This window comes from Phoenix dactylifera, chromosome 11, assembly GCF_009389715.1.
Source record: "Phoenix dactylifera cultivar Barhee BC4 chromosome 11, palm_55x_up_171113_PBpolish2nd_filt_p, whole genome shotgun sequence".
NCBI lineage: Eukaryota > Viridiplantae > Streptophyta > Magnoliopsida > Arecales > Arecaceae > Phoenix > Phoenix dactylifera.
The window spans coordinates 14,204,420-14,225,115 of record NC_052402.1 but is presented as its reverse complement, the minus strand read 5'-3'; the positions used below and the strand labels follow the sequence as shown (position 1 = coordinate 14,225,115).

At 37.3% G+C, this 20,696-nt stretch overlaps 2 protein-coding genes across 3 annotated transcripts; one reads left to right on the top strand and one right to left on the bottom strand.

Moving 5' to 3' along the window:
• The first annotated feature begins 308 nt into the window (after window positions 1-308).
• LOC103715132 (probable calcium-binding protein CML14) lies at window positions 309-1,551 on the top strand. The gene has a single exon (XM_008802665.3). It carries the CDS (start codon window positions 830-832, stop codon window positions 1,313-1,315), a length of 486 nt encoding a protein of 161 aa, XP_008800887.1. The 5' UTR covers window positions 309-829; the 3' UTR covers window positions 1,316-1,551.
• A 305-nt stretch (window positions 1,552-1,856) lies between these two features.
• LOC103715131 (transmembrane protein 33 homolog) lies at window positions 1,857-18,661 on the bottom strand. Of its 2 annotated transcripts, none has more exons than XM_026807703.2 (9): window positions 18,456-18,661; window positions 11,537-11,654; window positions 11,331-11,422; window positions 5,083-5,208; window positions 4,849-4,969; window positions 4,670-4,754; window positions 2,857-2,970; window positions 2,728-2,767; window positions 1,857-2,281 (listed from the first exon to the last, which is right to left on the bottom strand). In XM_026807703.2, the coding sequence occupies exons 2-9, from the start codon at window positions 11,628-11,630 to the stop codon at window positions 2,129-2,131; spliced, it is 825 nt and encodes a 274-aa protein (XP_026663504.2). In that variant the 5' UTR covers window positions 11,631-11,654; window positions 18,456-18,661; the 3' UTR covers window positions 1,857-2,128. The 2 variants fall into 2 exon arrangements, with proteins under 2 accessions (XP_026663504.2, XP_008800886.2); XM_008802664.4 differs by lacking the exon at window positions 18,456-18,661 and adding an exon at window positions 14,326-14,731.
• Window positions 18,662-20,696: the final 2,035 nt, after the last annotated feature.

The window sequence follows — 20,696 nt, the reverse complement described above, 5'->3', positions numbered from 1 at the left end:
TTCTTACTTTTTATCTTTTTTGTCGCAAACCCATACGTAAGGAGCAAATCATATTTTTAGGCAGTGTACATCACACGCCTCGAACCCGATAAGCTTTTTTCAACCTTCTGATTATATTCTAGTAGATTATTCTAGTCAAAAATTTTCCAACATGGTTAACTCGCACCTCCACCCACCTCTTCCCCTTTCATGCCCTTAATACCATTTTATTTCTCGTTATTAGACACCAAGACTAATTATAGATTGATTCTACATAGAAAAAAAAATCATATCCAACAAGAATGGCAGCAAATTGGTACCATTTTGTTCGCTCGATACGGAGGAACATAGCTGTTAGATTCCGGGTTACAACAACTCACAGCTGTCTGTCCTTCATAAAGTCAAACTCCCACCATATATAGAAACGAACCCGATCTTTTGAATGTTCGCCTGGACCCGGTTCACTCCCTCTGACCGATCTGTTGCTCGGCCCCAACTGACGACCAAATCCATCGTCCACGCGCTTGCCTTGGTCCTTTCCGCGTCGCCTTTCTCTAAAATAGAACCAGCGCACAAAAAATATCACCTCCCCCCTTCGTAGATCCCATTCCCAGCCTTCAATCTCTTCCCCAAGACGACCACCGAGGCCACCGCACTGCTGAAAGATACAAACCATCGCACCGTCGCCTTCCTCCCACCTTCCCATTAGAAACTACCAACCTTCTCCCACCTCACACGTCGAACAACTTTTCTTCAAAACCCCACCCGGACTCTTCCCCCCTTCTCTTTCTATCATCATATTTTTTTTCTCCCTTTGGAGTATCGATCGGCTGTTTCCATTTCTTTGGCGATGGGTCGCCGGCTTCAAGGCGAGCACCTCAAGCAGCTGAGGGACATCTTCGCCCGGTTCGACATGGACTCCGACGGCAGTCTCACCCAGCTGGAGCTCGCGGCCCTCCTCCGCTCCCTCGGCTTGAAGCCAACCGGAGACCAGCTTCATGCCTTGCTTTCGAAGATGGATGCTAATGGAAATGGCTCCGTGGAGTTCAACGAGCTCGCCGACGCCATCGCCCCCTTGATGAGCGAGCAGGCCCTCGTCAACCAAGCACAGCTCCTCGACGTCTTCCGGTCGTTCGACCGCGACGGCAATGGTTACATATCGGCGGCGGAGCTGGCACGGGCGATGGCGCGGATGGGACAGCCGCTGACCTTCTGCGAGCTCACCGAGATGATGCACGAGGCTGACACCGACGGCGATGGTGTTATTAGCTTCACGGAGTTTGCCGCCGTCATGGCCAAGTCCGCCGCCGACTTCCTTGGATTCGCCGTCTCCTAGATTCGCCGGAGGACCTCATCAACTCGGTGCCCTGGTCAACCGGTGTCCCACTTGGTTTTATTCTGATAGGGTGTTTATCATTCTTGTTAGGTTTTGTAATAAAATGTACAGATCTAAGGGATGATGAGATTGGAAGATGATTGTAAATTCTAATGTGGTAGAAATGCAGGACATTTTTTTTTAATGATCTTCCTCTGTTTCACTGAAAGCCCCTTGGGGAATGTTATTATTTATAATCTTGTGGTGTCATCTTGTTCCAGACATTCGTATAGAAACCCAAACGACAATGTACACAACACCAGCACAGCAGCAATGGAGTCCCAATTGAGAAGAGGGAATGGACTATCCAACCCCTGAGAGTTCATGATAGAGGAGGCCACCATGCACCTCATATGAAACTGCTTTAATTTTTTCCAGGAATCACAAATCATAGAGCTTTGGATACCAAAACCCATCCAGCACGCAAGTTCATCTAGCCAGTTACCCCACAAATGACTGAAGACGATGATTCAGCGCACGGCCAAAATTAGATCCAGTAGAGTTGCTGATAACTAGCATGGTGTTGCAGCCACAATTTCAATATGTGAATGATACAAAAACTCAGGTTTGCAAAAGATACTTTTCATAACGGACTGTAGCATAGACAAAAAGAGTAAAATCGTGCGCAGTGAAAGGGGAAAGCAAGTTATAACTTGTGAAAGGTTTTGCTTTCTCTGAAACAGAGCTACTTTTTCCCATGCCAAGATTTTCTTCAGATAGTAAAGATGGTAATCTTCAAATTTCTTCTCATTCCTTTGCTATCCAGTCTTCCTTCTACCTGAACCACCATCTGCGGACAGCAGATATGGGGGTGTTCAAGAATGGGGCGTACCGGTCGATGTAAGGGTTGACAGACCGACCAATCTTGGACCACATACTTTGGTGATAGCCGGCAGTTGTAGGAGCATGGTACATGAGTTTCAGCAGCTGCGAGCATAATCACACGCATATCAGGTATAGTTAGAATACAGCCTACCAGAAAGGAGCAAGAAGCTGAAAGAGACTTTAGGGGTTAAAGCCAAATTACAATGAAGAAGAAATAACTAAAAATAATTCTTACAAGGATCTAAATTGCTTTATAGCAAGGCTGGTTACTCTAAGACATGATTAAATGCAAACACACAGCAAATGATTTATAGGAGACTCAATCAGAGCTCTAGTTTTAAATGGGCACACTGCCAGCAATATGATCCACAGCTAACTATTGGGGTCGATGACAACCATCTGGTCTTGGTTGTATTAACAAATGATGTCTGAATGAATCCAATATGGTTTTTGCTTGTATACAGATATTTTCACCAATAACACACTTGGAGAAAATAGAGTATAGAGATTTTGCAGAATAAAAAAAATCAAAAGAAAATGAAACAGACCTGCCAGTACATGAATGTCTGAATTATGTTGCGCTGCCACCTGCATCAGCAAAACCAGAGTTTAAAAGGTGCTAAGGTATGTAAAGGGCAAAGGAAAGCAAATAATGGAATTTGGTAAGATTGACTCACGAGAACAGCGACATAATTAAAAGAAAACCCAGTGAAATCTCAGCATGTGAACTCAGAATGCCAAGTGTATTAGCGTTACTCTCCACCCACAAACAAAGTTCCTCCAAGTACTTCCTATTCGCACATCCGATAAGAAGTTCAACTTTAGATTCTTAATTCTAGGAAAAAGTAGAGGTAGTGGGAAAGCTAAATAAGATGATAGATCATATCCACCACCAATTCAATACATGTTTCATCAAGTCAATACATGTTAAAAAAAGTAACATGATTACTTCATTATCAAAAGAAATTACATGCAACAGATGTAGCACTAATGCACTACAACATAATAGCATCATGGGATATGATACTGCAACTAGCAGAATGAGCCAATAGAGATGTTTTAACTTCTATTATTTTATCTTGAGAAATATAGAGATGTTTTAACTTTGTGTCTATACCATTCTGTTATGAAAATCATGGCAAGATGAAAATGAAGAAAAGGATACAGTAAGACAATACTAAATGCACAGAAACATTCTAGATACACTTTGCCAGTAAGTCTCCACAGCCACTAGCATACCTCAGAACATCGTGAAAACCTATCCAAAGTTAACCATAAAGAAACATGCTGGGAGCAACTTTTTTTTTTTTTAAAAAAAAAACACTACTATATACTAAGGGAAGAAATGTGGAAGAAGAAACCTAGTTAAGTTGACAACCAAAGTTGACTAACTGAAAATCCAATTTTAAATTGAGTGAAACAGTGAGTTATGGAACTCTATGGCAGATGATTATGACACAAATTTCACAGCATAATATTATGAAGTCTATAACAAGTCAGTGAAGTGGAGTAGTCTCATTTCAGAAGGTTTATTATAAACCATTTCTGAGGTAACTATGGGTCTACTTTAGGGTTACATGTTGAAGGACATGCTTTAGAAATGATAACTGACAATTTTACGAGCAATATTGACTTTGACCAACTCTTTTGCAAAATTTTCCCTGAATTAAAGACCCTGAGTAAACAAGTTTAACTTGCTTGGATCTTACAATCTCAGCATCACTTTTCACAACTCTCTCTGAAGAGATCTTCTTCTTCGCTATTATTTCCATATCAATCTAAGTCTAACATTTATCCCAAGAAAAATTAAAAAGAATAAAAAAGGTCTGTTGTATCTAAAACATGTACTCATAACCAGTCATTCTGCCGGTGTTAAACTTGTTTGAGCACCAGTGTTAGTTCAAACATCGAAGTGTCCTACACCAAAAGCTATTATTTCCAGTGTATCTAAATTTTCCCTGAATTTCCAGCACCAGTGTTAGTTCAAACATCGAAGTGTTCTACATGTACTCATAACCAGTCATTCTGCCAGTAAAACATTCCCCATTTTAAATTCCCTCATCCCACACCAAAAGCTTTTTTTACTCAAGTCAAATTAAAATATTCCTATTAGGCAGCAAATTGCAAGACCACATTTATTCATATGTTTGTTACTACCCCCATCAGTGGAATGGATTGCAGAGGTAGCAACACTCAAAATAATTTGTTGGAACTTAAAAAGAGGCTTTGAAAATGAAAAGGAAACTCTTGAGCTTTAAGATCTACATGCCTTTCCCAATATACATACTAAAAATATTCAAGCACATGGTGAAACCAAACTCATACCAAACTTGCATATTTAACCTTTACAAACTTCATGTATTTATAGATAACGTTGGTTAAATCATCACAAACTACGAATTGAAATTCACAAGAAGATAGATTTAGTCTTCAACAAATTCATATTTGCTTCTGATAAAGAATCACTAAATCAAGCTTGAGCTTATCTACCTGTACAAAGAGGAATGTGCAAAATTACGCCTAAGGAATTTGGCAACATGTTCAAGTGCCCAGCAAAGGACAGGTACCAAAGCAACTGCCAGAGAAATTGGAATTAATAGATAATAATAAACTGGTAAAAGATTGACTTTATAAGGTACTATCCAGCGTAAAGAGTCAATAATACTTACACTTGAAATGTAGTTGAGATGTAACAAACAGGAGGCTGTATATTAAACGGATGAAATCTTTGGTTGCTATCACAGTTTGAAACCATGCTTGAATGGCAGGTAGATTCCATGCCCTTGGTTTCTAAAAAGAAGAGAAAAAAACTGATAAATAAATAGACATAGGTAACAGTCGAAACCCGTGACTAAGTCCTAGAGTAAATATGAACAAAAAGGGTTTAATGGTGAGAATTATACCCCATAGAGAATGTACAAAGAATAAAATGAGGAGCATGTGGTGCCCAGCAAGGACAATCGATATGCCTTGTTTGAAAGATGTCTTGGCACAACTGGAAGGATCCCAAGCACAGCAACAAATAATACCTTCCAGGCACAAAGTGTAAACATAATCTTAATATAATTCATGCAGCAACCATCTTCAACAAAAGGAAGAGGACATTAAAGAAAGAAAATTGTGAACTGAAGAGTGTAGACTGTGTGAAACATGGCAGAACATATACTAAGGAACTTTTATAAATAAAACATGATTACAAAAAAAAAAAGGTAGACCATTTATTAAAGAAAGTGATCTATACAGATAAAATAGAAATAAATTTGGGCTTTTGAAGCCTAAAGATTTATATGTCAGTGATGTGGTAAAGGGTGCCTTTCCCAGGTTACTGCACAGAACTTCAAATATTCTCTCTCTCTCTCTCTCTCATCAGTCTAGTTCAAGGCACATGCCAGGCACATAATTCAAGAGGAAATAAATGAAGACTGTTTAGAGCAGATTTGATAAGCACACATTCCAATTCCGTTTATGCATCTCTTAATTCCCTTTCTTAGTCATTGAGTGGATAGTGAAAATAAAACGATATATTAAAAGAAGAGTGTTTTTATTGATAGGAGGCGGGACACAAATTTGTATTACATATAAATATATATTTTTCCATATTTTAAAAAATAATATATATTTTGTAATTATTATGTGATTATGTTAATTCTAAGTATATAAAGGTCAGACCAGTTGAAGAATGGTTGAACCAATGACCCAGTGACTTAAACCCTTAGCTGGGTGAATGTCTGATCTAGGACTAATAACATTAGTCTAAAGTATTATCTAGAAAATGGCTGTCGAGGAACCCCCTCAACCTAGATTTATTCTGCACCTATATTATGAACAACTACTTTCAATCCCACCTGACATGTATAGTCCTTTTTACATATTATGAGATATAAAGGCACTAAGCGTCGTCATATATGTGATGCTTAAACCCTCAGAGCATCATGATGCTAACATTCTGTGTTACATGTAAGTATCATAGATGATATGTTAAACAATAAGGGCCTGTTTGGGTATCCTGCAGGAGTCGGAGACCGAGGGGGCATGGGGGGATAGGAAGGGGGAGGAGAGGGGGCGGACAATAGGCAACGATGAGGTAGATGGAGATGCTCAAATATTGCAAGGGAAAAAAGGACCCATGGAAGTCATTTTCCCCCCTCCTACAAAATATGGGCTGGGGTGGAGTCAGGTTGATGCGAGACATTCCCAAATGGGCTGTCCAATTCACAAGTCCAACAGGATTTGTCCAGATTTCCCACTGGATTACCCAAAGAGGCCTTGAAAGGTTTCACTTTACGCCTCCATGCCTCTGAAATGAAAAGAAAAGGAAAATGAGATGCCTATACTTAATTCAAGATTATCATAGAAAAACTACAAAAATAAGATTCCTTCATCCATCAAACACTAAATCAATTGCTGAAAAAAGTCAAATATTAAGTCAATCACTTATACAGTTCAACTTTTAGTCTCATCTCCTCCACCTTCCACTTTACCATGCTTGACTATCTTCAATTATATTTCTACCATTTATCAATAAAGCTAATCATCCAAGTAATTTGTACTCAAAGAAAAGCAAACATTATACTTATCATATTACAACAACTTGGCAAGAAATCCACAGAAGCATTTTAATCAAGTACGTAATCGACTCTGATAAAATAATTAAGTTTAAATTTCATATTGTTTAAACTTTCATAAACAGGAAACTCATTCTCCACAGTCAGTTATATACTAACATTAGTATTTCGAGCCATAACACTAACAACACTATGAATGTCAAAGACAACTACAGTTGTCAATGAGTGCATTAGGTTAGATTTAAAGAAAAAACAAAAGAAAAAATGCATGTTTTCATGTTAGTCATAGGCCAAACCAAATTAGTCAAATTGAAAGTAAAAGAAAAATGTTCTTTTGAAAGGTCAACAACAGCAAAGCTAGAATCTTTAATGAGATTAGAGTTCTTGATTTGATGATGAAGAGGTTAGCTGTCCCCAAGCAAGAGAAAAGTTCACTGAGAACAAATTCAAATTTTAATTATTTTCGGTTCAACTGAAACAAAAGGGAAAACTGTTGGTTGTCGATCACATGAAAAGGGAACAGGAAAGAAAACCTAAACATGACAGAAAACATGATCCTCAATTTATGAAAGAAAAAGAAATATAAATAATCCCCTAGCTTTTCCAAACTTCAATAGTATTACAATGGCATTTATTCTCACTAGGCATTTTTTCAATGTATTTATCAGGTCGCACCTCTTCCCTTAAAAAAAAAGAAAAAGAAGGTGGCATTGGGATTCCAAGAAAGTTGAGCTTATTAATAAGAACATGTGGACATGAATAGCAATTAGTGTTGGGCAACGGGCCGTGCCGGGCCGGCCCGGCCCAGGCCCACCGGGCCCAAGGAATAAACGGGCCGTGCCTGGCCCGGCCCGCTTATGAAGCGGGCCGTGCCGGGCACGGCCCGTCCAGCACGGAACGCCAGCCCAGCCCGGCCCCAGGCCCGTCTATTGGCGGGCCGTGCCAGGCACGGCCCGTAACGGGCGCAAACGGGCCGTGCCAGGCACGGCCCGCAACGGCTCCAGACGGGCCGTGCCAGGCACGGCCCGTCTGGAGAGGGGGGAGGAAAATAGCCGTTTCCAACGGCTATTTTCGGAAAAAAAGACCCTTTTACCCCTCCCAACAGTCCAATAACGGCTGAATTGAGGGGTATTTTGGGAAAAAAATTTGGGCTTCTATAAATAGCCCATTCCTCCCTCATTCTCACCACACCAAACCAACTATTCTCTCCTTCTCTACTGCTATTATTTCTCTCTTCTAAAGTGCTCTTCTAGCAATTTAATTTTTAGTTTGTTCAAGTGCTACACAAGAGGAGGTTCCTGTTGAGAAGAGAAGGTCGCTTCTGTTGAGAGCACAAGAGGAAGCTCGGAATCTCGGCTCTGCCTCTGCCCTCCGACCCTCTACTCAATTCCTCCTTGCGGTTAGTTTTTATTTTTTGAATTAATCATAGATATGTCATCTTTTGAGGAAAGTCAGTTTGGCATTCCTCCTGTTTCTGAGGGAGAAGAAACTAATCCCCAACCCTATGTTCCTAGTTCCTCTAGAACTGGTGAACCGAGTGAAGATCAAACCTCTTCTCGTAAGAGGACTAGTGCTGTATGGAATGAATTTGATAGAGTTATGGTTGATGGAGTCTGGAAAGCTAGATGTAAAAAATGTGCCAAACTTTATAGTTGTAGTAGTAGTGGGGGAACAGGGCATTTAAAAAGACATCAAGAGAGTCATAGGATGCATGATTCTCATGCTCAAACTCAAAGTACCCTTAATATACAAGGGGGATTACTTGTAGGTAATTTTGCATATAATCATGAAAATCAAAGAAAAGCACTTGTAAAATAGATAGTTAAGGATGAATTACCTTTTAGTTTATGTGAATCTTTTAATTTTGAAGAATATGTTCAATTAAACCTACAACCTGCTTACAAAAGAACTAGTAGGCGTACATTTAGAAGAGTAGCTATGACTAACTTTTTAGCAATGAAACAAAATTTAATTGAAACACTTTCTACTTTAAATGTAAAAATTTCATTAACTTCTGATATTTGGTCAGCATCTGTAGGTAGTAATTGTTTTATTGCCATTACTGCTCATTATATTGATAATGATTGGCAATTAAATAAACGTATTTTTGCTTTTCGTGCTTTTGATTTTCCACATTCTGGGCAACAAATTTCAAATATCATTTATCAAACTGCATGTTCATATAATATTAATGATAAAATTATGTCTATTACTTTTGATAATGCATCTAATAATAATTCCGCTGTTGCATTATTAAAAGACTCATTGCATCCCATGTTAGATGGAAATTTATTGCATATTAGATGTGCATGTCATATCTTAAATCTTTCTGTTCAAGCTGGCATGGGCATGATTCAAGATGTGATTTCAAAAATTAGAAATGCAGTTTCTTTTATTCATGCTTCAAGATCAAGACTTCAAGAATTTAAGGAATTATGCATAAATCATGGTAAACGTTTTAAAAAATTTAAACTTGATGTAATTACTCGTTGGAACTCCACATATAGCATGATACATGATGCATACCCATATAAAAACTTATTAAGTGCATATATTAATGATCGTGGATTAGGCTTTACATTGTCTGAAACTGATTGGAATAAAGGAAAAATTTTGGAAGATTTTTTGCTTAGTTTTTATAATGCTACCAATGTTCTTTCTGGTATTTATTATCCAACTTCATGTTCATTTTTACAACAAGCATATATAATTAGTCAAAAATTTGCAGAACATAGATATGATGATGTTTTAATGCCTATTATTGACCTAATGGAATCTAAATGGAATGAGTATTGGGACAAGATATGTCCTATGCATAACTTAGCTGCTGTATTTGATCCTAGAGTTAAATTAAATGGCGTGCTAATTTTACTTGATGCATACTCTGAAAATATGAATCAAGATTCTGAATCTGCTAAAGATGAGGTAAAACAACTTCTTTATGATATTTATGCTATATATGATGAAAAAATTCGTGGATCTAGAACACAAATACAAACCTCTATTTCTTCTTCTAGTAGTTCTCGTTCGTCATCTATTTTTTCATTCATTGCACAGAGAAGACACACACATGCTTCAAGTTCCTCTTCATCTTCTTCATCTTTAAGTAGTGAACTAGAATTTTATTTACGAAATGATCTTCATTCTGCATATGATGAAAATCAAATAGAGAATCTAGATGTATTATCTTGGTGGAAGAGTGTTAGAAATCAATATCCTGTTATGTCTGCAATTGCACGCGATATTTTAGCTGTGCCGATGTCCACGGTAGCATCGGAATCCGCTTTTAGTGTAGGTCGGCGTGTTCTTGACGAAAAGAGAAGTAGGATGACGGGCGAAACGGTGGAGATGCTTCTCTGCTTCAAAGATTGGTTGGATGCTGAGGCAAGACTTCAAGATAAAGGTGGACATAATACAACATCCTCTGATGATGATGATACAAACACTACTGAAGACTGAAGACTGAAGACTGAAGACTGAAGAGTGAATACTGATTCACTGAATCACTGATGATTAGTAAGATTTCTTAATTTTTTATAATTGTACATTTTTATTGTATTCTGGAGGTCAGACCAAGGTCCAAACCTCGGCCCTTTCTTATTGTATTCTGGAGGTCAGACCAAGGTCCAAACCTCCCTTCATGTACCATTTTGATTTAAATTAATAAACTGGTAGGGGTCTATGCCAAACCCCCACCAATGGTGGCTTTATATTCATAAATTCTTAGTTTTCAATATTTATTAATTTATTAAAAAAATTTATGAAGCATTAATTTTTATCGGGCTGGGCCGGGCCCAGGCCCGCGGGCCAGCCCGGCCCAGGCCCTTATGGGCCGTGCCGGGCTGGCCCGCGGGCTGTGCCGTGCTTGGCCCGCGGGCCTAGACCGGGCCGTGCCGGGCTCGGCCCGCGGGCCAGTACCCTGTGACCCAGCACGGCCCTCTCAAATGGGCCGTGCCAGGCACGGCCCGGCACTGTAGCGGGCGGGCCGTGCCAGGCACGGCCCGCTTCGTGCCGGGCCGTGCCGGGCCGTGGGCGGCCCGGCCCAGTGCCCAACTCTAATAGCAATGGCACGAGTGCAATATAATTTTGCATAAACCATGCACTAGTTTTATCAAAATTTGCTTTATTCAGTTGGGCAAACCTTGGTCAGATTGCAAGACTTCTTATAATTTGTGAAGGCTGATTTTTTTTTTTTCAGAGTTAGGTTGCTTGTGGTTCCACTTAAGAGTTCTGAGATATACCATATTGGTGGTTTTGGAACGAATATTGTCTTTTTCAAGGAAGATTTCTTTAATGCTCTAGCACATCTCCATCTTAAACTACAATAAGTGTACGAATCTATTAATGTTCGACTGTACCAGTACAATTCTACTTTTCTCTCATTTAAATCTTATCAAGCATTTAAAATGCTTGCCTCCTCATATTTGTTATATCTCCATCAGTTCATGATTATAAAGATCCCTATGTAATTCATGCATGACAGTCTGAAACAGTTGAAGGAATGCTACTAAATTAAGGAAACAGAACATGATCGGAATATTGTGTGACATTAAGCATTCATCAAAAAAGTAGCTGCTTCTCTGTACCCAAGCATTGACAGAAAAATGTATAGTCCGTTGATCCAGCTGCAAGGAATTTGCATTCCTCCCTGGTGGTGCAGATGTTGTCGTACCAGATCCTGCACCACAGATTTAGTTCACAAGACACACTAAGAAAATAAAGGATTAACTTATTCCTGATGGCATATATGGTGAGATGACAGCAATAAAAGCTTCAGCAAGCTTCTCTCCACCTGAGCTATGAGGCCTTGCATTTTCTGTAGCCGAAGATGATGAAGATCTCACCGATGGTCTAGTTGACTGAGAGGAGGCACTAGTTGAGGACATTGCCTCAACCACAAAATTGGGGTCCTATATATGATAAGGACTGTCAGAACTGAAAACAGCAAACTAAATAACAATCAAAATTGGAAATTTATATTTTCTGGGAATAACTGAACCGACATCAGCATTATATTGGAGAAACTACAGCACGACACATAATCAAGCCCAAAACAGCAGATAACATTTTATTCACAGCTTACAGTCATCATGAAACAAATATAACCATTAGGAAAATGTTGCATTAAAACACATGGCAATCAACCCTTAGAGAAATCTAAAGAAGAAAAATTCTGGAAATTCAGTTAAGAACCTATTTTCTTTTGATTAGAAGCCAAAAATTTTATTTTCTTGCAGCATGGTAATGATATAACAACCCCTCAAAGCAACAAATAACAATCTCAGAAACTAACATACATGCATATACGGTTACATGCATGCAAACATACATTCATATGTTCAGACATACAGACATATATCATACATGAAATTTTACATTATATTTGTTAAGCCATAATGATCGACACACTACAATAAAATCATCCTTGAATGTTAGCCACATCACCAAGGTAACCAAATCCCAAAGTCATGCGCGCTATCTAAAAATCCGGTCCCTGAAGCTTTTAGCTTTTCTAGTTTTCTATTTATCTGAACTTCTTGACACATCTCTTCTTCAAAACTCCATGCTTCTCTCTTATACAGTCTTAAGCTTTTCTTTGATGACAATGAACCTTAGTTCCAACTTTGAAGGAGTCTATTTGTCTTTCCTAAGATTTCAACAAATCAGCCTTCACCAACAACTCTAGGCATTAGTCCACCATCCTCGGTTCAAGTGCAAGCATGGGTAAGCATCGACTTCAAAAAGCTGATTTGTTTATCACATCAAAAGAGGCCTTTTCTATGGTATGCACTGACAACTCTACTAAGAAAGGCCAGTTGATGGAAGAAAATTTGTTTGTCACATCAAAAGAGCCCTTTCCTATGTTATAAGTTAAAATACCATCCAAATCATCAAAATGAATGCACTCTCATCACATTCAATAAATAGAGGAAATGAAGCTTTTCTCCAATTTTTTTATTTTGAAGGCTGGGAAATTTGACAGCTGCATCTTACCTTGACAATTATTATGGAGCATGGAATGGTAACACCAGAACCTCCATAGGTTAGCCATCCATCCATTACAATTAATACGAACAAAAGCAAGGGAACTACAGGAAAACCTAAATTTTTTATGAAAATCCACCAATGACAGAGAGAGTATATCTTCCAATCAAAGAAAACCCTTTTGGGCCTTGTTTTTGCGATTCCAGGCTGGCTAGATGGACTCATGTGCTGCGGCAGAAGGATTACCTATGGGTTAAGATGCAGCCATAAGGCAATGGATGTATAAGGCTTTTGAGAAGCTGATTCAAACTGGTTGAAGGATCCTTCCCACTCCCCAAAAAAATTTAACAAGAGAGATTTTCCTTTTAATCAGGCATATATTGCAAAGTTAAGAAAAGTAGCAAACTCAAATTGGAATGGACAATTGAACAAGGCTCCAATACATCAAGATTTTCCTCCCAAACAGATAACACGTAAAGGGATGCAAAGGGATCATATTACTTGGCCTTATACCCCTAGTGGTATTCAAATTTGCATGTCTATCAACAACTCCAGGAGATTGCCGAACAATATGAACAAGATGTTGGATCTCCCAACCAGCCCAAAGGTTTGATCTTTTTTCAAGAAGCTTCTGCATGACAGGCTTTCTATATACACTCTTCTTCCGCATAGGGGCTTGTCTTAGACAGCAGCACGTCCTTAAGAATTTCACATATATTGTTCCATTGTACAGATCTTCTCCATATTTGGGCACTGATTTCGCAAGAATTGTGGTTAAAGCAGTCCATCAATCATAAACCCGTTACTGGAACTCTACAAGGAAATTATATGTTCAAGGATTGGTAATGGAATATTCAGTTGCAGTCCTGGTTTTTTCCTTGCATAGTATTTGGGGAAAATAGAAACTCAGGTTGTTTTACAGACCACAGGACTTCAGCTGAAACTTTATTTGTTCAGTCACTGATCGAAGGAAAGGAATTTATCTATAAGAACGCTAAACAAGCAGAATTCACTGAAGAGCATCTTCAGCTTTGTTACATGCTGGGGACCAGATCAGGTGATCGCTTGTGATCTGCTCGAGGCCAAAGCAGTAGCTTGCGATCTGCTGGTGGCCGAAGCAGTAGCTCGTTTAAAGGGACTAGAAATTGCCAGAGCAAACAAGAGAGTTCCCCTGCGATCGCGGGAACCCAGGCACCGGTTGACATGTTCAAAGGTAGATTGCCACCCAGATACATCACTTTTGTACCTCAACAAATCAGAATGTTATGACTCTGAACACCAAGATCTAACATACACATAGAGAAGTCAACCATCACGCACTGGTTATCTTACAACTGGAGAAAAATGGATGTGCAAATGATAATAATAGTAATAAACAACTAGAAAACACGAAGAAAGGGCCCTAATCTCCTCTTTTACTTCTATTATCAAACCAATACCAACAGTAAATACTAAAAGAATCAAGAGAACACAAGAATCAAAACAGAAACAAGACACATGAAACCCATCAATAAAAAAACGTTATTTTTTTTTAATACCAGAAAAAGGAATCCGAAGAGGGGTAATTAAAAGAATGGGGAGGAGAAGAAAAGTTACGATGAAGCGCTGGTAGAACTTGCGCTTGAAGTGGTCAACGACGTCGGATCGAGAGGCCATATGGGGAGGGATGAGGATATTCGACCAGTACTCCGACCATCGGGGATCGCTCTCGTAGTCATACGCCGCCGCCGCAATCTTCTTTATCCTCTGCGGATCGTCATCGCCTTCCCCCATCGCGCTCTTCGGAACGATGCGGTCAACCGGCTTAGCCGGAGGAAAATAAACAGAACCCCGAGAACAGCAGCGGGCGGCAGCTGCGACCGCTCCCTCGGCCAGGGTTCGGGTTGTATCTTTCGCGCGTAAGAATTATCGATCTTCTTTCGCGACGTCGCCCGTCGGATCGAGATCTGCACGGATCTTGAAGCACTCCAAACCTTTCGGAACGATCACGGCTGTATGGATGGCTGCAAAGCTGTTTGCTTTTTTTTTTTTCCCTCCTTTCTCTTGTCACTTAATAACTGCAACTACTTTTTTTTTTTGATTTATTTTGATAGATCTGAAAGAAGCATCCTCTTTCTATACATGCCGTGATCACATAAATAATCATGAGATGGTTGTTTGAACGGCCAATGATCACCGGAGAGTTTGCATTATAATGATTATATTGCATTACATTATATTTATTATATTAAATTATATTTTTTTTTGCATGAATATTTTTTTAAATATCGAATTTTGCATGAATATTTTTTTCAAATTAATATTTGCATGCATATTCTAGTAAAATATTTGTTTTGCTATTTTTTTATTTTTATTTTTGCATATGTACCTACACCATCTAACATTATTAAAAAAATAACGATTTTAAATTAAAATGACTAAAATATCCTTAAGAATAGATGGACAAAACAAAATATTTATAAGACAATCGTGATGGAGAAAAAAAAAATAGTTTCAAAATTTTATTTTATTTTTAATTAAAATAAATATGGTTTTTATAACCATTATATTATGGATATTTATGCAAAAACAGCGTTTTATAAAAGTACAGAAATAAATATAAAATTTAAAAAAGTATTCAAGTAAATTTAAATTTTTAGAATGGTATTTGTGCAAAAAAAATATTATTACTTTGATAGATCTTTAAAAGAAGCATCCTCTTTTCATATGTGCCCTGATCACATAAAATAATCATGAGATGGTTGAGTTTGCATTATAATGATTATATTGCATTACGTTACATTTATTATAATTAACTATTACATAGGAGGAGATTAAAGATCAAGGCAAAGTTGCAATGTTAGATAAATTAATAGTTAAATGTTGGTGGAGCATTCACTAAACAGGATTTACGCTCTTGTGCCGTACCAAGAGGTACTTGGAGAAAACGTACCCACAGTCTTGCTTTGACGTTTCATGCTATTTGACAGGTTTATCATTCACCGAAGCACCATAAGTTTAATAATGTAATTTACACGACCAAAAGTATCGCTACTTTTGAGTTATGAAAGATTTTGTGATCTTCATCCTTGCATTTAGACTTTGGTGAATGCATATCAGACTCTTCCAACTATGATTTCATAAAAGATATGGACATTCTTGTTGCACGGCTTGGCACAAATTGATGTTCATTCGTTCGTGGCTCGGCATTCTGTTGATATTTTCTGGACTAACATCTATACGAGTACTCTATGATTTCTCTTATAAGTTGTGTGGGTGTACCAATGGAAGTGTTTGATTATATGACTCGTCCGGTTTATTAAAAAAAAAAAGAGAGAAGCATTTACTAGAAGCATTTTGAGGGATAGTTTAAATTTCATTAATATCTTTATTATTTAAAACAAGATCTGTAATCATACTTTCTATTTTAACTATTTTCAAAAGATTAAAATGAAAGAGTGAATATATATCTAAAATAGATTGTGCATAAAATAAGAAATTGGTAACCATGGCAACAACAAATATTTACTGAAGGAGGGGATCAGGGCAACGAGAGGGCAGAGATGAATGAGAGAGAATAGGGTTCAAGAACTCACCTGGTTGGAGACCATTCCATCCACTTACAAATCATTTTTGGATGGTTTGATAGGTTTCCATACATGATCCTAAAAACATGCTAGGTTTCGGGCGCTTGTTATAAGTGTTTACAAGCTAATAAATGTCCTAATAAATGGTTTTATTACAAACTAATAAACTCTTAGATGTTTGTGATCCTAACCTCAAATCAATATCCAAACCTGAGAAGAAAAACCTAGAACCTGCTTAGATCTCGTTGGGATCCGACCCAAATCCAATCTGCTTCTCATAACTAATCCGAGCTCTTCTCTAATCTCTTCCGATTTGAAGCCATTTCTTCCAACGCAATTAGGCAACAAACTCTCTTGGTTCTTGAAAGCTGGACTTTGTGTTTCAATATACTACTAAAGCTTAATGATTGTCAGGCCTCAAGGATCATCAAAAGACAAAAAAATATTGATGAGATGCAAATAACATAAACTGCTCATCTTTTTCTATAAGTAGCTTCTATATTTGTACCTTATCAACCTTCTAACTGGTCTTTGGGATCCTGAACCAAAGACTTCCAAGGCACTGCTGAGGCATAATCAATATAAACGGCTCGTTAATTTATAAGCATTTCGTATGATTGAAATTATCTTAAATACATCAATAATCATGAATATACTAGATCTGCTTGAGAATGAACCTACTCATAAGTATTGAAAATCTGTTAAATAATATAAATTGCTTGTTAAATTACAACAAAATTGTATCATCGGATCTCCATAATATCTTGCATGGTATTTATAGTTCAACAATATACTAATTAGGCTTGCAGATGATGAACATTTGGCATCAAGGATCATCCAAAGACAATAAAATATTGATGAGGTACAAATAATGTAAACTGCTCATTGCCTTCTATAAGCAGTTTCTATATTTGTACCCCATCAACATTCTAACCGGTCTTGAGGATCGGAAACCAAAGACATCCAAGATAATGTTGAGGCGTAACTTGAAGCATAACCAATATAAACTACTCATTTATCTTATAAGTAGTTTGTATGACTGAACCTAAAAGTGATCTTAAACACATCTATAATCATGAATATACGAGATGGGCTTGATAATGAAACTACCATAAGTATCAAAAATCTCTTAAATTATGTTTAATATAAATTGCTTGTTGAATTACAAGAAAATGGCATCGACGAATCTCAATAATATCTTACATCGAATTTAAAGTCCAACAATATACTGACTAGTCTTATAGATGATGAATGTTAGTCTTTAAGCATCATCCAAGATAATAAAATATTGATGAGTTACAAATAACATAAACAGCTCATTTCCTTCTATAAGCAATTTCTATATTTGTACCTCATCAATATTTTAATTGGTCTTAGGGATCCCAAATCAATAAACAACTCATTTATCTGATAAGTAGTTTGTATGAGTGAACCTAAAAAGTATCTTAAATACATCAATAATCATGAATATACTAGAAGGACTTGAGAATGAAACTATCATAAGTACCAAAAATCTATTAAAATATATTTAATACAAATTACTTGTTAAATTACAAGAAAATTGTATCATCAAATCTCAACAATATCTTACATGGCATTTAAAGTTCAACAATATCCTAACTAGGCTTATAGATAACGAACGTTAGGCTTCAAGGATCATCTTAGACAATAAAATATTGATGAGATACAAATAATGTAAACAGCTCATTTCCTTCTATGAGCAGTTTCTATATTTGTAGCTCATCAATATTCTTACCGGTCTTAGGGATCCCAAACCAAAGACATCCAAAATAATGTTGAGGCATAATCTATATAAACCACTCGTATTAATTTCGAGGATTAAATGTGATGATACGTCTAAAACACATCGATTCAAGCAAAAAATAATGATTAGTATAAAAAAAGCAAAAAATAATGATGATGATGATGACAGTAATAAACAAATAGAAAACACCGAGAAAGAGCTCTAATCTCTTCTCTTCTTCTATTATCGAACCAATCCCATCAGTAAAAACTAATGGAATCAAGAAAACACGAATCAGAACAGAAATAATAATAACCATAACCGTAACAAAATCCGTATCGGAGAAACAAGACACTTGAAACCCATCAGATGTGGATCGAAAAACATTAAAAAAGGGCAATATTTTTTTTTAATACCAGAGAAAGGAATCGGAAGAGGGGAGATGAAAGGATCGGGGATTAGAAGAAAAGCTACGATGACGCGCTGGTAGAACTTGCGCTCGAAGGGGTCGACGACGTCGGATCGGGAGGCCTTGTGGTGGGGGATGGGGATATTCGATCACCGCAGCCATCGATTCTTCAACAACGATGTCCCTCGGCCCATTTTATACCAGGGCTCTCCGGAGAAATATTCGAAGAGGAAGGGGATGGGGATCGGGACCGGATAGGCTTGGACGCGGATCCCCAGGTCCACGTGACTGTACCTTACAAGTGCGGCACATCGAAACCACACGATGTCACATCGCCTCCACAATGATTCTTAAAAGCTCACTAAAAAAATCTGGTTGGTTGTTTGGGCTGAAATTGCTATTAAATTTGTAGGTCAGGCCAATATAACCAGTAATATTATAAAATCATAGGCTGAAATAAATTCATATTCATAGGTATCTGAAAACCTATATACATAAATACTAGCCTAATTCACGAATTCAATAAAGACCTAATCATCCAAACAAACTCTAATATTTTTAGCTATTATATCGTACGACGTCGAAATATTCTTCGATCGCATTGCTTGGATAAATTAAATTCTAAAATCTCGCATTTAAAAAGTGTCGTTTTCTAGACTTATCGTGCATGATCAAGTATTAGATTAAAATTTTAAGTTTTAATAGGATGGGGAGCGTCCCCGCCATCCTATTCCATTTCTATGATAAAATGGGATTTGGATAAGATCGGACTCCAAAATCTATCTACAAAGTGAGTAAAGGAAAAGAGGAAAGAAAGAAAAAAAAAGGAAAGATGTAAAGAAAAAATAGAGATAAGATGAAGAGGAGAAAGAAAGAAAAGAAATAAAGGAAAAAAGAAAAGAAATGAAAGAAAAGAATGAAAAAAGAAATGAAATAGAAAGAAGATGCAAAAAGGGGAAAAAAAAAAAAAGGAAGCAATAAGGATGAGAAAAAAAAGGGGAAGAAATAAAAGTAGAATTAAAAAAAAAAAGAAAAAAAAAGGAGAGAGATGGAGCATATCTACCAACGTGCATGACAAAGACTATCGCCAAGATGAAGTAGGACAACAGGACATTCCATTCTATAAAAAACCAAGATACTTCTATCCCACATATTTAAAACCTTGTACTAAATTTCTGAACTCTCCTTCAAGTTGTAATTTAACAAGTTAGCAAGCCTAATAGACGTGCAAAAACAAATATTCTTAAAATTTTAATTAGACTAAGTTAACTTCAAACCTATATTTGGTGCAAGCATAATAGAAAGTGGAATACATTGGAATGAATAGATGTATCATATGTTATATCTGGTTCTCGTAAAAACAAAAGAGGGATGTAACTAATTTATGCTTGCATCTATTGCTGGAAAATTATTGGGTAAACATGAGACATCTCCGAAGCTTCTATGCCTGTTTTATTCGTGAACCGAATGCTGCTAAGCATCTATACACATAACATGAGTTTCGAGTGCACGACCGTTCACAAAGCTGACATGTTAACATACGCACAAAAAAAATATGGTCAAACAGCTCCCTATTTCCGATCACATCTTGATCCATAGATTGGGTCATGCACAATAAATATAAACTACTCTTTTATTATTATTATTATTTATAAGCAGTTTCTATATTTGAATCGTTTTAGAGTTCATTAGCCGAAGGCTTCCAAGACAATGATAAGCAGTTCATATGATTGAATCAAAGCATTATTTTAATTGCATAATCGTGGAAATCATACTGGATAGACCTGAAAAAGAGATGATACTACCGGCCAAAAGTATCAAAACTCTATTAAAATATTACATTTAATAGAAATTGCCTGCGAAATTACGAAAGAAAAATTCTATCGTAAAACCTCAAAAAGTACTCGATCATGACATGTATTTTGAGGCCTGAGTGGCAACAAACAAAAGCATCAAAAATATTGCCCATGCCCAATGTAAATGAACCAAGTAATTGGCTGCTGATTCTGAAAAAAAATCAAATGAAACAAAAGACTGTCCGAAAGCATCAAAAAAATTGTTTCCATATTGGAACCTCTACAATATTTTATACAATTCTCACAACATGAATTAATCAAAGGCTTTGAGCTGCAGCTGAAGTCCAAAAATAGTCAAAGGTAAAGTTTAGACCAAGTCGCCTTCTGTAGATTCTAAAACCATCTCACTCCAAACCAAAAACTATGAAGAGGAAATCGCCTCCGAGAGAGAG

Bases quoted from the DNA above. Each gene is read 5' to 3' on its own strand.
- LOC103715131 (XM_008802664.4), bottom strand. From the start codon at position 14,502: ATGGGGGAAGGCGATGACGATCCGCAGAGGATAAAGAAGATTGCGGCG. The intron at 11,423-11,536 runs GTGGAGAGAAGC...TCTGTGGTGCAG, and splicing joins TGCAAGGCCTCATAGCTCAG to GATCTGGTACGACAACATCT. The intron at 2,768-2,856 runs GTGAGTCAATCT...TTGCTGATGCAG, and splicing joins TTAATTATGTCGCTGTTCTC to GTGGCAGCGCAACATAATTC.
- LOC103715132 (XM_008802665.3), top strand. From the start codon at position 830: ATGGGTCGCCGGCTTCAAGGCGAGCACCTCAAGCAGCTGAGGGACATC.